Source organism: Tursiops truncatus, chromosome 17 (assembly GCF_011762595.2).
Source record: "Tursiops truncatus isolate mTurTru1 chromosome 17, mTurTru1.mat.Y, whole genome shotgun sequence".
Taxonomy (NCBI): Eukaryota; Metazoa; Chordata; class Mammalia; order Artiodactyla; family Delphinidae; genus Tursiops; species Tursiops truncatus.
Window position 1 is genome coordinate 73,694,617 of NC_047050.1, and position 17,176 is coordinate 73,711,792.

Here is a 17,176-nt window from a genome sequence, read left to right on the forward strand (position 1 = left end):
CGCAGCTGGACGTTTATTGCCATTAGTTCTATGTCCAGACAGCATATACTGAAGTTAAAAATGGCATCTGGTTATTGGAAAAGACGATGATCATTGATTCGCCCTGGCTCCGTAACCGCTGGCTGCACGGTCTTTCAAATGACCAGGGAATGACAAACTTTGCTGATGGGCATTGGGAACACAAAAATGAAATGCTCACCGGAGGGGCAGGGCTCCTCATTTGGCCAAAAAGGAGAAGCTGCTACAAACGTATGGTCCTGCACTGCGCTTGGGCACTTATCTGGACCAAGAAACACAACATCACAGGCTGCATTGAAGGAAGCATATTCCCTCTGGGTTATATAGCAGACTGGTCTTGTTCGTAAGTAACCAGAGTCTATGCTCATCGGGAACCTGGAAAAGTACCGAGTGGGAGAGTGACCAGAGGACTTACTGATCCCATACGTGTTAAGACCAAGATACAATGAAAGTTTGAAGAAGACCCACAGAAACCCTACATCTGTTGTGTGGGAGTCTGTCTTTCAACTCCCTCCCCACCTTTGCCCTTCTTAAGGAATGCATAAGTCTGCTCTCCTGCAAAGCTGTCCACCTGGACTTGATCTCCATGGTCTACTTTGTTTTCCAAAGTCACATTGCTAATATGCAAGGAACTAAAATTCTCAGATGAGTCTAGAATCACTTGGCTTATTACCATGGCATTGGTGGTCATCACCAAGGTTCTGGTCCAGGGGCTGGGACCACGCATCTGGTCCTAGATGAGTTTCTACATTTTTAGAAGCAAATTTTGCAGCAGCAGGAGTTTTTGCCTCTGGAAGATGGGTCTCCCGTGTTAGTCACCCCTATGGTCCTGGGTCATGCATCCCTTCGGTACAACTGATTCTCTAGTCTTCCTTTAACTCATAGAGTGTACACAGTCTTTGGGACCATATTAAACACCCTGGTAATTTTCCAAACTTCCCCTTAAGTCACTTACCAGTAACAATTTAAGGTGAGTCCTCGACCTGGCTGTTGTTCTCATCTCTGATCTCACGTTTGTCCCTGTTGTCTCTTGGTTTGTATCAGTGGTGACCTTTCCTAGCCCTTTATTTTCCTAAGGCAAGAAGACATTTCTAGTGAAAGATAACCAGCACCCTTCTTAGAGCTCCCCTGAGGTTTTAAATCCAGCACTCCTCCAGTTAGATGTCTTTCCCCTTCCACGGAGAGGAGAAGCAGCTGGCCATATGAATGGTTTTGATTTTTTGCAAGTGCATCAAATGCTAACATAGCATTTCTTTGGAAGTGTATCAGCAGGAGCTTCACACATGTGCATTCATCTCAGTGCCCCCTTCTGCTAGGTTTAGTCTCAGTCAATCCTCCCTACCACAGACAGAGATTTCAGCAATCGTGAAAGTAATGTGCGGACCAAGGCTACGCACAGAAAAAATCTGGAGAAGTAGCTGGAGCAGCCAGTTCACCAGTTATTTTTTCTCTGCAACAAACTTGCATGTACCGATAGCATCACCTGCCTCTCCCCATACCTCAAATCACCCCACCCACTGCTGTTATGAAATAAAATTGGAGTTTACAAAGCATTCCTTTGTCCCTTGTTGAGAAAACATGAGGAGAGAATGAGAATATGGGCGTCACATGGTCTTCAACAAGTGGCACATTTGAATCTATTAAGGACTGTATTTACACAGATATGTTCCACTTCTGCACAGAGGTTAACCTGAGTTCTGAAATGCTTGTGTGCATCAAAAATGATAAAGCTATGAACTAGTTACACACCGAACAAATCTAGTTAAGTTGGAGTGATCTCTCTGTGAGCCAGTGGTAGTTAAGAAGGTGGGCTCACCAACTCCAAGTATTGTTTCTTTATTTTCTCAGAATTTTCCTAGAAAGCATCTTGAACGAGACGCCAGATGGCTAGACAGGTTCGGGCAAAGTCTGTTGTCTTTTACACTATGGGTTCAGCTTTCCCAAATCTCCAAAGTGGAAGCACCTCGAATGTCTGGTCCTACCCCACCCTCCATCCCTCAGCGCCTTCCTCTCTGAGCTCCAGCCTGGAATGACAGAGGTCTGTAAAAGGATGTCTCAGCCAGGGCTCTTACGGATCTTCAACGTTTCTGGTGAGCTCCCCAAGGCCGTTCCCTCAAAGCCGCTACTTGAAGTAGTTGAGTCCTGCCACCAAGAAGAACTTCTCCAGGAAGAGCTCGGAGTCCAGTACAGCGATGTGAGCTGCTCGGCCAATCAAGGTGTTGGCAGTGCTGGGCAAGGCATGGAACACGTTGTGTCGAATCAAAGTGCAGTCCTTGGCGTCCACCAGAGGACGGAGAAGGTTGTTGATCATCTCTGCGAAGACGGGTCCTGCAAGGAGGGAAGACGGACAGCAGATGGGGGCAGAGCTCAGCAGCAGAATCTAGAGAAAAGGGCTGGGTGTGTGTCGGGCGGCTAGTCCCGAGCAGAACGGCTGATGCACCCTAATGGGTACAGCACCTTCATGATTTCCTTCTGCTTTTAAAGCAGAAAGTCACTGAAACGCAGGAGGAGAAGGAGAATAGGAAAGGAAAGAGAAGGAAAAAGGAAAAGGAATGTGGCTCACCTGTGTGTCTGTCTTTGAGGGCCGTTTTACACATCTCGATCCTGGCTGAGTGAAATGGCACATAGCGGTCTTGGGGAGAAGCAACCAGCACAACATTTTTAAAATACTGCAGACCTGCAACAAGCCAGACGGTGCTTTAACCCAGGTAGTTTCACCTTAGCCTCTGCTTTGCATACATTTTACAAACTTGCCCCAGAGAGAGGAGAAGGGAGAAGACGCCAGACACACTGGTTGAGTCACTGCATAAGGACCTTCTGGGTTGGGAGGTTGAAAGAGGGAAGGTGGCGGCTTTGCCCTCATCAGTCACGGAAGCTAAGGAGACACGTAGCTCACTACTCTGAACAGTGAGAGATAAACAACACGGAAGTAACAGATGTGCCCTTCTGGCTGGGAATACTGGGGAGTCCATGAGGAAGTAAATCTAGTACTTTGCTCCTTGCCAACCCCACGGCTCCCTTCGTTCCGGCCTCGGTCATGTCACCTGCTTGAGGAAATCAACCTCTGACCTCATCTCCCTGCAGGGAGCTTCACCTCCCTGGAATCAGTCTCACACTGAGGCAGAGGGATCTTTTAAATTAAGCATCACAGCCTATTCTTTCAGTCCCCAGAGCCCCTCAGGGATCTCCAGGTGCTGCAGTGCTCTGCCCAGGTCCTCCACCGGCCTGCTCTCAGCTCAGGGACCCTGCGGGGGACGCCTGCACTGACGTGAGTCTTCTCATCCAAGATCACAGCCCAAGACCATAATACACTGGGGACTGGCTGGACTCAGTGACCGGCAGATACGTGGCAGGGGGTATAAAGACCAGCCCTTTGCCCTCCGTCAGGATACCTCTGTAGGGCCACCCCAGCTCCCAAGCTCCCAGAGGGTGGGGCCCGCTGAGATGTCTGGGGCGACCACGTTGTGGTCCAACTGCCCTGCTGCCCGAGCCTCCTTCCTCACTTCCCCATGGGGGATAACCCTCAACATAGCACACAGAGACACACGTGGGTAAGGAACTTGACCAAGGTTATCGTCAGCCCAGGGCTATGCCGGACTCACATTTGAGGAGACAGGGATATCATCAGAGTCAGTGTTTATAAATGAATGCAAGATTGTGGACCATAGGCAGACCCTGGGCCAGGCCGGCTTGCTCAGCAGGACTGAGCGGGACAGTCGGGCAGCCTGTCTGCTCTCTCCGGGGACACGAGGCCACAGCTGTGCTCTGTTCACTCCCGGCAGGTAGGGTCTTCGACATCTACGTGTGCTTCCTTATTACGGGGTGCGGGTGAAGGTGTGATCTCAGGCCTGCGAGAGGGACCCCCATCTCCCCTTGCGCTGCCAACAGAAATGGACAGTGTCCACCTGCCCTTTTTGTAGGTGGATCTGCACCTGGCTGAAAGAGCTGGGAGTTGGCACATAGACCTTGGGGCCTGTGCAGTTAGGACATTAAAGGCTCGGTGGGCAGTGGCTCTGCTGTAGAGATGACACTGCACACACTTGCCTCTCATCATGATACCATCCCCAGGCCATGGGGGGAGGCGGTCCAGGGGCAGCTGAGTTCTTGGGTAGCTGTTGGCCTCTCCATGAGTTGAGGAGACTGTGTAACAGTGCAGCTCATGGTGACATCCTTCCGTGAGTGAGTCAGCGTAGCCCTGACTCTAATTTGGGGCTCAGGAGTTGGCTCTCCGTCTCTCACTCATCGCGGCCTCGGGGTGCTGCGGGGGATCCACTCACCTGTTTTCTGGCTTAGCTGGTAAAGGAAACATTTGCGCAGATCAGCATTATCCCTGAAGGTGAGCTGCAAAAGGGACCCGGATTTCTTCAATTTCTGCATGAGCCACAAGCCTAGAAAGAGAAAAATAAAGCCAAACCCACATCAAACGCATCAAACAAAAAGAAAGCAAGAAAGAATGGGGAAAAGATGACATTAAACTGATTTGTTAGCTAACTTAGGAATGAGAGCGTGCGAGGCAAGTTAACAAATCCTTGGGAAGTCAGAGGGACATCTGTGTTCTTATGGACTGGTAGCGGGGATAGAAGATCTTATGAGACAGGCTTCAGGAGTCATGAAGCTATCCAAACCCTTTGACTTTTCAGTCCCCTTCTATGAATCGAGCCTAAGGAAACTGTCCTAAGTACCGAAAGTACATAAGAGTGCTCCTTACAGATCCACTTAGGATACCAAGAAGCTAAACTCAACCTCTTTCGAAGTCTCTCCATTTGCTACGGTTATGCTGACACTAACACGGGTGAGTATGAGCCTTATGTCACAAGCACAAAGCAATGAATTGGATAAAAATGCAAGGAAGATGGCGGTGTGGGAAGACGCGGAGTTAGCGTCTCCCCACAACTAGGGCGCCTGTCGGCTGCTGGGGGGGGCCTCTGACCCCCAAGGAGATGGGAGGAACCCCAGTGTGAACCAGTAGGACGTGGGGGGACCTAGGTGGGGAGGAGAAGTGGAGGCCAGACAAGATCAGCGCCGCCGAGGCCGGGGAGATGAGGAGAGGCAGGCGGGAGGGACTCTCCGGGAAGAGCGGGAGAGGAGCAGAGGGCGGTCGCCTGGGCCCACTGGGGCCGGGGAGCCTGCTGAGCTCCCAGGCTGCTCCCCTGCCCTCCAACGCCCACCCCTCAAGCCGCATTGGTCCTGGGAGGATAGGAGGGAGGCTGCGGAGATCAGGAGAGGCAGGTGGGAGAGGCCCTCCCTACCCACGACCCCAAGAAGCAGGAGAGGAAAGGAGGGCGTTTGCCGCACCCACTCGAGCCCAGGAAGCCTGCTAGGCTCCCAGGTGAGGTCCCCTGTCCTCTGACACCAGGGTGGGGGGCACGCCTGGACCCCTTCTGTTCCTTGAGCCTAAGCCCCACCCCCCAAGGCCCCCCATCCACATTCACACCCACATGCACACCCCCATATGTGTATATATATAATGTACATGTTTATAGACATATATAAACACATACACACACATACACACACATATAAAATATATATGTTTACAGATAGGCACATGTATATATATACACACATCATGCATGTATCCATACTTATACACAAACATATACACATTAGCTTCATTTTACCAATAAGGAAACTAAGTAGCACAGAGATGACACGTCTTGGTCAGAGTCTTCCTCGAGTGCCTGGGTTAGAGCTTAACCATAAGCTTGTCATGGAAGTGACATGATTCAAAGCCCATTGCTATAGACTGAAGGTTTGTTTCCCCAAAATCCATATGCTGAAACTAACCCCCTCCACGTGGTGGTATTTGAAGGTGTGGTCTTTGGAAGGTGATTAGGTCATGAGGGTTGGACCCTCATGAATGGGATTAGTGACCTTAGAAAAGAGGCCCCAGGGGCTCCCTTGGCCTTTCTACCATGTGAGCACACAGTGTGAAGACGGCCGTCTGTGAACCAGGAAGCAGGACCTCACCCGATACCAAATCTGCCAGTGCTTTGATCTTGGGCTTTCCGGCCTCCAGAAGCGTGAGAAATAAATGTCTGTTATTTGTAACCCCCCCGCTACCCAGTCTATGGCAACCTGTTACAGCAGCTTGCATGCACGGACACCCACGCTCTCTTTTCCCCACCCCTATTTATCTTTATTCACAGAAAACTGAAGCAGAAGAGACCTTGCGGAACCTCTTGTCTCATCTCATTCAGCTCACAAACGAAATAACATCTTTCTGAGCCCAGGTCTCTTTCCACCATCTCACGCTTTGAAGAGGTTCCAAAGCCACAGGTTCCATCAAGAAGAGCATGTGTCTCTGGTTCCCCCTCCCCTGGGTCCTGAATGAACTCTGAGGAATGATGAGGCTGGAGAGAGTCTTACCTGTACTGACCAGGGTGCTGTTGTTGTACAGGGTCCCCAGGTGCGGCCCGGACAGCGACAGGAAGGTGTGGAGTTTGTTGAGGTAATACCGGAACCGGGGCCGCGTTAGGACCGATCGGATGATGATGTTGCCCAGAGAATGGCCGATGAAACTGTTGAGAGACAGAAGGGGTCCACGTGAGTGACAGCAGGAGGCTGGCTGCCTGGGAAGTGCTGCACCAGGAGCGCCAAGGGGTGAGCCACCCTCCACCTCCCATGGGATTTAGGGGAACCAGCAGGGAGAAGGGGGGCCGCTAACTCATCCCCATAGGGTTTCTAAACGCTGGCCACGTGAAGCCCGAGGTGGGGCCTTTGCGAATGGAAGCTCTGAGCCCAGTGTGGTCAGAAGAGAAGTGTGGGCATCTTGGTGTTATTAGAGCACCCTCCTCCCCCCAGTTCTGGTCTCTGTGCCTCCCTCGGTGCACCTGGGGGTTCTTTCTGAAATTCACATTGAACCCTCCTGGTCATTCACAGGGTGAAACCCCAGCTCCTTAGCCTGGCTTACGAGGCCATTCATGTCCCGACTTCTGCCTGCCTCTCCAAGTTTACTCATCCCTCGTTCACTCAGTACAGTTAGTGAGTTGCCTGCTCTCAGCCCACAGCACATGCTCTGCTCCAGCTGCACTGCTGCTCGAAGATCTCTGGATTCGACACATCATCACTTTCAAATTAAATGATTATCTATCAAAACCCTATCATATTATATATTATAGTAGCTCCCTAGCTCTTCTCGTGTGCGGCCTTTTATTTTTACCTAACTCTGTAGGCCTCTGAAACCTCATCTGTTGAATAAAGAAGTGGTATCTTAGAGGCCTAAATGGGGTCACGGACATTGAGGACTCACCACTATGTCCACATCTGCAAGTGCCTGAGAAACACAAGCTACTGACTATCACCTTAACCATCTCAATATTTACGCCAAGTTGCCTGTTACAGTGGAAGGACACACTTAGCACTGATTCAAACCCTTTTACGGGGCAGGCGACGCATCCCCTCAGGGCTGGTCCCACTTAACAGATGGGGAAACCGAGGTTCAGAGATGTAGAAAGCTTGTAAAAGGTTATATGGTAGAATCGGGACACAGACTTGTGAGTGTTAGAAGAATGAGAATTTAAAACCTAGGATATTTGTTTAAGTCCAATTCTCTTTCTACTGAGCCACACGGTGTTTATTCTCCTGCACACCTGCTATGACAGATATGGGCGTGTCAAGCAGCCCTGGTACCCACTTCTGTTCTGAAAGTAATCTACCCCCTTAAAGGTCCCAAGTTAACTTAGCCCAGACCGGTATACAGGCGGCGTCACGCTGAACTTGTACACAGCAAACACGTAAAAGTGGCACCCCTCCCCCCAGCATTAACTACCTGTGGTTTCCTTTTACCTAATTCGCGATATGGAGAGGTTGTACAGCTGGATGTGCTGAATGATTTCATCCAGTAACCGATCGGTCATGGTATCAAAATCTGCAAACGTGTCCATCTGGAAGGAGAGAGAGGGAACGGCTACTGGGGAGGGCGTGGGGCCAGGCCGGGCCCCGTGCACAAGCCCATCTTCCTCCACTAAACACCACCGTGCATCCTGGGGGCATGCCCACGCCTGACATTGGGGTACAAATCAGTATTCGACAACCTGAGAAGGACCCCCCGATTGGGGCTCTCCAGGTCAGACCATGGGTTCCCTCTTTGTGAGGCGACAATGGTGCCAACGCTTCACAGAACGGTTGGGAAAAGTAAATGAGGAAAGACGCCAACTGCTCAGCGCGTCGCAGATGCTCAAAGCGATCCTCTTTCCTCCTGCTCACGTTTATACCCCACGCACCCAAGGGCATGCCTTGTATAGAGCAGGTGTCAAAGAAAAGGCAACAGGACGGACCACTAAGAGAGGAGGAATGAGACTGTACCTCCCAGCGTTTGCCTGTTGATTATTCTCTGTACGATTCCCATTGTCAGTGGTCATGGGACCCTTTAGTTATAAGTAGTGCTATGCCTCCAAAGAACACTTAGCTCATCCCTCTCCAGTCCCATGGAATGGGACTCAATGACGACATTCCACCCAGCCCCACCTCTTGGCCATGGCATCTCTCAGCTCTCATCTACCTTGACATCCCATTAAGGCTCCGGACCTGAAATGGCAAAGGCCCCATAGTCTACCTCTGACTATGAAAAGGTCATAATCCAGCTCCCTTGGTTACAAAGATGCCAGTGACAAACTCCTTCCCCAGTACAGACCCACGGATGCCCAATCATTTATGCTCTGAGCTGTCACTCAACCTATGACCTGTGAGGTCAAAAGGCCCAGTCACGTGACTCACATGTCCCCCCTTCTTACTATTTCCTCCTCCCAAAAGAAAACGAGCTCTCCAGACCTTCCAAGTGCCTGGGAGTGTTCCTTGGTAAAGTCCCCTCCCATCTGTGTGGCCATAAACCACCACGGTGACCTTAGGAGGCTCAGGTAAGACACGAATCAGGGATCCTTTCGGTTCTGATGCTTTTGTTGTCATACCTGATTCTTTTCAGACATTAGGAAGTCCAGTTTTCCTCCAGGGAGCCCCAGTTCTATGAAAGTCTTTACCAGACGGAGGTCTGCACTGTTCCCTAAAAACGACAGATAACCCCACCACGGACCCACAATTAATCAGATAACAGCTGACACGCAAGGGATTTATTTCTCACTCCTTTCCGGTCCCCCTCCCATTTCCCGCTTTCTCAATAAGTTGATAATAAAAACAACTAAACGTGTCCAATCCACTGGTCCCCGTGCTGCCCCCTCCTCCTGTCCGCACGGGGTCAGGGCCTTTCTGGTATTCCTCCCTCAGGGGGATTATTCCCTGATCTATAAATATGTGGCTTGTGAACGTTCTGTACACAGGAACGGTGGAAGGCACGCCGCCTCTCCCTTCTTTGACAGGCAATTCTGTTTACTCAGGACATTCTGCAAGTGGTGTCACTTAATGATGACACACGGACGTGGCACAATGTGATATCTACAAGTCCCCTCTCAAGTCGCTTCCTTAATGCAGGACTAGTTCTGCCATTTACAGGTTGTCAGCAAGGAAGTCCCTCAAACAGGGGCACAGTTATGTGCAAGAGAGTACGGATCACCCCTGGGAACCAGAGGCAGCAAGGGCAAGCTCCATCAGGGCAGAGGAAGAAGAGCTCAAGGACTTGAGGCTCTGCTGCCAGTAGCAAAGCCACAAAGAACACACAGACTGCATCCCTGAAGCGAAAATCACGTGGAAAATAGTTGATATAACAGCATAAGCTTCTTGTTCAAGTATGGTTAGGGGTAAATTTCATGCAGGCCATGGGGTTCAGTGGTAGCTTAATGAATGTTTTAATCTATTCCTCAAAGGGATCCCTACCGAGTTGAAAGTCCGAAGCTGCTTATGTGGCTATATAGGTGACCTACTTTACCATGTAACCGTCCTTTCAAAGCAGCTGGGAAACTAGGAGTGATATCGTTGACTACCAATTTTATACCCTTCTTTATGAAACCACCAAGGGATTCAAAAGAGGATGAAAACGCCATACAGAATATGGGAGAACTAAAGATGTTTGACAGACTCCTCCTAATTTTCAAGGATGACCTAATAGAAGGGTGACCCACGACGATGGCCCGTCAGAGCACATGCTCATACACGCAGGGCTACAGTTATAAAATACTCCCTTTCTTTTAGAAAATGTTTCTATTTTGTACTAGTTAAATTTTGTTCATTCCTTTCATTTCTGACAGTAAAAGTCTGCTCTTTGGTCCTGTTCTTGTTTAAAGCTACCTAATGGCATTCTACATTGTGGCCTTAATAAATATGTATCAGGTGTTTCTGTTTAGCACAAGGAGTCTAAGGAAGGGATGACAGTGGGCCCCCCTCCTTCAGCTGTTGAGCAACAGAGAACTTTCTGCAACTTAAAACTTTCTCAAAAAATATGATTTGAGGGCTTCCCTGGTGGCGCAGTGGTTGAGAGTCCGCCTGCCGATGCAGGGGACACGGGTTCGTGCCCCGGTCCAGGAGGATCCCACATGCCGTGGAGCGGCTGGGCCCGTGAGCCATGGCCACTGAGCCTGCGCGTCCGGAGCCTGTGCTCCGCAACGGGAGAGGCCACAATAGTGAGAGGCCCGCGTACCGCAAAAAAAAAAATATGATTTGATAACGTGTTCCACTGAGGACACTTACAAGAATATAAATCTTGGGGTTTGGTCACAATATGAAGAGTTGGGCAGATACCCATAACCATTACCAATTTCTTCAGTTCTCTGTTAACATCAATATAGCCTTGTAAGTGGAATGTAACCAATGGATCCTGTAAAACTCGGCAAAGTTTAAACATATGGACGTGGAACTAGAGAAATCACCTTCAGAAGCAACGTGTGCTCTGTTATTGGATGTCTCTTTGATGATTTTATGCCCAAGTGACAGTGCTGTGATTGGCGGCTCCGTTTTCTGACACAGCACAAAGACTGCAGAAGCTGGCCTATCTTTATAGCATCCCTCTTCTCCCACTTGCAGGATGGAGTCTGACCAGATTTCTTATTTTCACAAAGAGATTGAGAGGCTTATCTCATTTTAATTTAATATCAGATAAGTAAGAGATGCACACTGGTCATGCAAGGCCATAGGTCCTGTGTTAAAAATACACAGGATGAGTGAGGACGTTATTCTTTGTCTTTCTGGAGGTCCTTCTGATTGGAAGCCCCAGTTAAAAACAAGCATGTTTTCAACAGCTTAATACTTCTGCAAAGAGAAAGTGAGTGTCAAGCTCAAAAAAGTCTTCCGACATTGGCACACATCAAACTTTAGCAAACTTATTTTGTTTATATTAATTATTTTTAGTCTGACTCTTTGTGTGTAGCGCGTGAGTCTAGTATTTAATTTGTGGTGTGATTTGAAGTTTATTTTTTTCCATAAATACACTCAAAAAGTATGCCCATTTCAGTACAAATTTTGAAATTATAGTACAAGGTACATGGGTAGAGTAAATAAGGGGAAGGGAAATGTGTGAACAGCTGAAATTTGTGAAGCACTGAAGTCAGTGCAGAGAGAGGAAAGCTCATCGGAAAGAAAACCCAGTGTTGAGAAAGACACAGTGGTGTGAAAGGGTCCCTGTCCGTGGAGATGGGAGTGAATTGGTGCAGCTGGAAGAGGGGAGAGCAGAAAGGGCAGGAGATGAGAATGACAAGGATCAGATATAAAGAATATTTTATGCTGGGAATTTTCGAAGCTTCTTAAAATAGGAGTTCATTTTATCTTATTTTCTGAGAGCTACAAAGAGCTTCCATCCCAGTGATGGAATGACCGGACCTAGTAAGATTTTAAGAAGACGACTCAGGGATGTGGAGGGAGGTTCGGGTTGGGGGAGAGATGAGCTTGTTGGTAAAAGGCAAAATGAAACCGTGGGCTCTGGAGCCTGACAGATGGGTTTTAATCCTGACTCAACCGCGTTAGCTGTGGGACCTCATACAAGTTACTCAGCTGCCCTCTTAGTCAGTGTCCCCACTTATAAATGGGGGTGATAATAGCAGCTACCCTGCAGGGCTATTGTCAGGATCAACCACGTTAATAAATGTTAAGTATCTAGAGTGGTCCCTGGCCCCTGGTGAGTGATGTATACATGCTGGCCATCATCAAAGTCATCACCACCATCACCATCATCATCATCATCATTATCATCATCTGGAATGATGATCTACCACTGGATTCTCTGCCACTTCACTAAATAGACCTGTTGACTTAGCGTCCCGGCATGCAATGCATATAGCCAGGTGTTGATGTGGACAATTAAATGCATTAGCCCCAAGAGTGAGGAAAATTAAGGATATTAACAAGAGCATGTCACAGAAGTGAAGCCCATCACCATTCCCTATTTGATCATCATAAGAAGAATGTGACCCCCGGTTTTGCTACTCATCACCACTGAAGCCCCAGAGGAGCCCTTTCACTCCTCTGACCCTTAGTTATACATTAGAATCCATAAAAGTGGAAGTGATTTATTCATTCCATTCATTCCTTCATCGCATTAATTCATTCATTTGTGTATTTCATTAACTCAACATATTTTTTTGCCAGAGAGATCTTTTCTTTGAGAGCAAAGCCATGCCATTTTCCTAGATCCAGCCTACTTACTAATGTTCCACAGTCGCTAATTGAACATTTGTTGAACAAGTCCCTAAACTAGATTAATTCATGAATATGGTAATTCGTCTATAGCACAAAACTTTGAGGAGGAAACCCTTGTAGAACTCACCATCCAGGCCATGGACACAGACTACCAGGTGAATCCCATCTTCCAAATTTTCTTCCTCTTCCTCTGGTGGGAAATATGGTATGTCAGAAGCTAGTACAGATGAGTCACTGTACAGAAATCCATCAATCTTCAGTTCTTTTTTAAATTTTTCTTTGGCCTGATAAAAACTGGAGAATACACTAATTAATCACGAGCCGAGCTGTGTGTTCCATGTTGAACAGGAGATGCATTGAGCTGGGATGCAGGAGTGATGGACAACTACAAGGAAGTATCGGCCAAGCAACCAAGGCTGAATGTGGGACCTCATGGGAGATGCTAGTGAAAGAAGGCTTGTTCTGAACAACGAGGCAGAAGAGTGACCCAGGAAAACCAAGGGCTGTATTGATCTGGGTTCTGCAGATGTGGTTCCTGCATTGAATAGAACCTCTGAGGTTCCCTCCAGCTCCAAGGATCCACAAAATCTTGAAGCGATCTTCCGGGAGTGAGAGTTTATTAACCTGCTTCCACGTACTTCTCCAGCGTCATCCACTAGCCTCCAAAAAGAACACATTTCTCATAAAGTCCCTGCATGAATTATGCCTCTTGTCTTTACTTCCATGCCTTTGTGCATTTGGGTCTATCTGTCTGAAATTCCCTTCCCACCTGGTTATCCTGTTCTTTGCCTGGTTACCTGACAAGGTGGTTAAGACTACGGACTCAGGAATCAGACTGCCAAAGCCAGAATCCCGGCTTAGACACTTACTAGCTGTGCACCAACTGCTTTATAACCTCTCTGCATTCACTTTCCTCATTTGTAAAAGGGGAATAACACCTGTATCGAATTCATAAAGTTGTCTTTGCCTTGTTGTATTAAGTGATATAATCTATTCAAAATGCTTAGAACAGTACTTGTAACAGATTAAATGTGAAAAAGGAGATGTGATCGATTACCAGCCATATCACCATCATTATCATCAACATGGTGTCTCATATTTTCTCCTTAGCTTAGGTATCATCTCTAAAAAGCTTCTCATGGCCACCATCTCTGTTCACACTCACTGCCCCACAGCCAAATGAGGTCCTTCTCTTTCTGGTTCAGCTGTGCACACATGAACCATCCCATTTACTCAACTGCCCTCATTTGCTTCTGTCATGTCCCCGTCTCCTTATTAGACTGAGAGCACAGTTACAACCAGGACAGCACTGGCCAGGCACTGGACAGTGCCTGCTATGCACTGGTTAAACTGACGACGTGGGCGTATAATAGGCACTTAATGGTCTTTATAAAACATGGGATCCAAAATTTACCTGCCTGAGCAATTTCTTTGGGGGATAACTTTAATGTGTAACTGTTTAGCATTTTTTGAACAAGTGAATGAGATGGGATGTTTTGATTAAGTGATTCCATACTATACTTAATCAAATACATAGTTTATAGGTGAGGGAGTAATAGGAATACAAACCCAAGACAAGGATAAAGGGATGGATTCTGGCATTTCAAAAGGAGCGATAAACTTAAGAACCACACAAAAGGGGCTTAGGAAGAAAATCTGAATTAGTCCTATTCCCAAAAGGTTCTCAAAGAAATGTGCCAAGACAGAGGTACAATGACACTCATAAGATAGTTGTTCATCATAAGAAAAACTGAAGAAAAAACATTTATGGTTTATCTCTAAAGGATCTTGTTAACAAAATCATGGTACATTTATACAATGGAATATTACACTAAAATGGTAATGCAAAAATAGATTTATAAATATATAAAGACGTTTGCAATATATTAAGTTGGAAAAAACTTAGAGTTTGTCAAGAATTGTCTTACTTTTGCAAATTAATAGTATATACGTAGAGGTGCACACAGGAAGACGTATAGATGAACTTACACAGGGGCTATATTTGAGATGGGCTTATTGATGATAGTTTTTACTTCTTTACACTACTCTACATTCCTGACGTGTATGATAAGAATGTAACACTTTATTTAAGACAGAAAATAACTGATATCACAATTTTGAAATAGTATGCCTGAAATTGAGAAATATGTGGAAGAATCTAAAAGATGGTGCTGGTGTAGGTAAGCCACCAGCAAACCTACCTGAACATCCTTTCACTGACTTCCTCTTCCAACTTGCTGGAATGGTTCGGAACACCTCCAAAGGAACCCAAAGGTTGATGAGTGATGGGAAATGGGGTCTGTTTGGAAGAGAATCCAGCCCTGGCAGGGGTCTCCTTGGGCACAGACGAGAAAGGGAGACAGGTGGCAGTGCACGACATGGATAAGTTGACGACCTCGACGGCTTTCAGGCTGTCCAGAGAGAAGGTCTCTGCAGAGGTCACGTGGGACAGCATGACGGAGGGGCCTGCCCTCGGCTCCTGGTTTCCTGTAGCTTGGGAGTGAATGGAGTGAGTCCCAGTGGAGCACACAGCGCCTGCTTCACGTCCATCCTCCGGGAAGGTGTCAGGTCCTCTACTAAGTGCTGTATCATCAATGACGCCAGGTGAGCTGCTTCGCTCACCTGCTGAATCCAGGTTGATGATTTCGGCAGCTGACGTACAACTCACTTCAGGCACCTCACGGCGGGTGAAATGCTCAACGTCCAAGATGCTGCTGTTGGAAAGAGCTCTTTTCCCCACATTAGAGTCTTTAGGCATGCGCTCTGGGGTCTCCATGAGTTCTCTAGGAAAAGCTCTGTACCTAGGGGTTTCAAGTGCTGGGATGCGTGGTATTTTTAAACTCAGACCTTTGGTTTCAAGCCCTGGAGGGTTATCGGTTCTGCCATCAAGACAACAGGGTCCTTGAGGATCAAGCGGATCCTCTTTACCTTTGGGGATATCTATGTAACCAGGGCCCTGCTGGCCGTCAGCATCTGAAACTACCTCCACGAGAGAATGGTGAACCCCAGCATTACTCAGTTGAAGGCGGTGTCCGGAGGGATCCGTGCTCCTGGCGTGCACAGCTGAAGTCTCAGGAAGACCTCGCCCTTGCTGCAGGGAGTCCCCACCTTCAGCAGACTCCTCGGGGCTACTGATTTGGGGCGCAGAGACAGACTTGGTCAGTTTGGTGAGCGCCAGTTCCCTTTCCTCTTCCTCAAAAGGCAAAGAGCTAATGGAGGTGAGAGAGGCCTGGATCCCGCTCGGCAAACTTGTATTGCTCTCTGTGTGTCCGCCCTCTAAGGAGTTCCTGTGTAGGGCATGTCTTCGAACCAGCTGGTGCAAGACATCCCGGTCACTAGGTAACTCCTGGGCTCTACTCCGAGCCTCGGACCAGGCAACGGAGCTTGGTTCACTCTCGATGCCTGAATCAGAGATGATGGACGAGGATCTCTTGATGACCCCAGAGAGTACGGACACTCCCTCCCGCTCCTCTGAGTGAGGGTCCTCTGGGGAAGCCTTGACGTCCAAGGGATCCCTCAAAGAAGAGCTGAGTGGATCACAGGGCTCCGAGGGGATGAGCTTCAGACTTAGCACCATCTTGCTCCCCTGGTCTGCTCCCTTTCCAAGAGTACTTAACTCATGGAGTGTGGTTTTCTCTGAAGAGCTGGCATCGTGATGACCTCCACCTGCTACCCCTTTGCTTAGCTCAGTTCTGTCTAATTCATAGTTATCTCGAGAGCACCCGCTCTCGTGCTGGGTACTGGTGACCGCTATGGGGTCAGCTCTGCAGGGGTTCTTATTGCTAGAATTCACATCCATGTAGGTCAGTGCTGGGGCCTGGTCATCCTCTGGACCAGGACTCCTCCTGGGCAGGTCCTCATCTGTCGGCGGCTGCGTTCCAACATCAGACCTTTGGCCAGTCCGACGTTCATCTTCAGGCAAACCTGGTTTGTTCTGGAATTCACCAATTGTCAGATACACCTGAGATTCCGAGCACACGTCCATATGACTCGGTGTGGTGACATTCTCATTTGGCCCTGGACACCTAATAACCTCTTCATTAGAGTCCATTTGGGGTGGTTTCATGGTGGGCAAGACAAGGTCTTCCCTCAAAGATGATTTTCTATTTACAATATGGTTCTCCTCTCTGTCGTTTAGATTCAGTATTGCGGGACTTGTTGCTGCAACATCAAAACCAGGGTACACACTCAAATTATGCCCTACAAAAAGAAAAAAAGAAAGAAAAATGTGTTATACTTTAAGAATCTACATTCATGGGGCTTCCCTGGTGGCGCAATGGTTGAGAATCCGCCTGCCAACACAGGGGACACGGGTTCGATCCCTGGTCTGGGAAGATCCCACATGCCGCGGAGCAACTAAGCCCGTGCGCCACAACTACTGAGTCTGCACGCCGCAACTACTGAAGCCCGCGTGCCTAGAGCCCCTGCTCTGCAACAAGAGAGGCCACCGCAATGAGAAGCCCGCACACCGCAACTAGAGAAAGCCCGCGCGCAGCAACGGAGACTCAACTCAGCCAAAAAGAAATAAATAAAATAAATACATTTATTAAAAAAAAATCTACACTCACGAATTACCCAAATGCCTGATTGTATAATAAAGAGTTTGTCTGGACTTTGTTCCTGCTTCCTGGGAGATATC

At 48.1% G+C, this 17,176-nt stretch overlaps 1 protein-coding gene across 2 annotated transcripts in view; it reads right to left on the bottom strand.

Annotated features, from left to right (window-relative positions):
- Positions 1 to 2,140: 2,140 nt before the first annotated feature.
- FAM135B (family with sequence similarity 135 member B) overlaps positions 2,141 to 17,176 on the bottom strand; it is a 161,948-nt gene continuing 146,912 nt past the window's right edge. The window contains exons 12-19 of one of the 2 annotated variants that reach the window (XM_019931937.2): positions 14,739 to 16,737; positions 12,665 to 12,831; positions 8,928 to 9,019; positions 7,807 to 7,904; positions 6,388 to 6,539; positions 4,296 to 4,406; positions 2,582 to 2,695; positions 2,141 to 2,346 (exon numbers count right to left, since the gene is read on the bottom strand). In XM_019931937.2, coding sequence (XP_019787496.1) covers positions 2,141 to 2,346; positions 2,582 to 2,695; positions 4,296 to 4,406; positions 6,388 to 6,539; positions 7,807 to 7,904; positions 8,928 to 9,019; positions 12,665 to 12,831; positions 14,739 to 16,737 — 2,939 coding nt within the window. Of the gene's footprint in view, positions 2,347 to 2,581; positions 2,696 to 4,295; positions 4,407 to 6,387; positions 6,540 to 7,789; positions 7,910 to 8,927; positions 9,020 to 12,664; positions 12,832 to 14,738; positions 16,738 to 17,176 lie in introns of those variants that run through there. The other variant, XR_012327126.1, reaches the window with a different exon arrangement.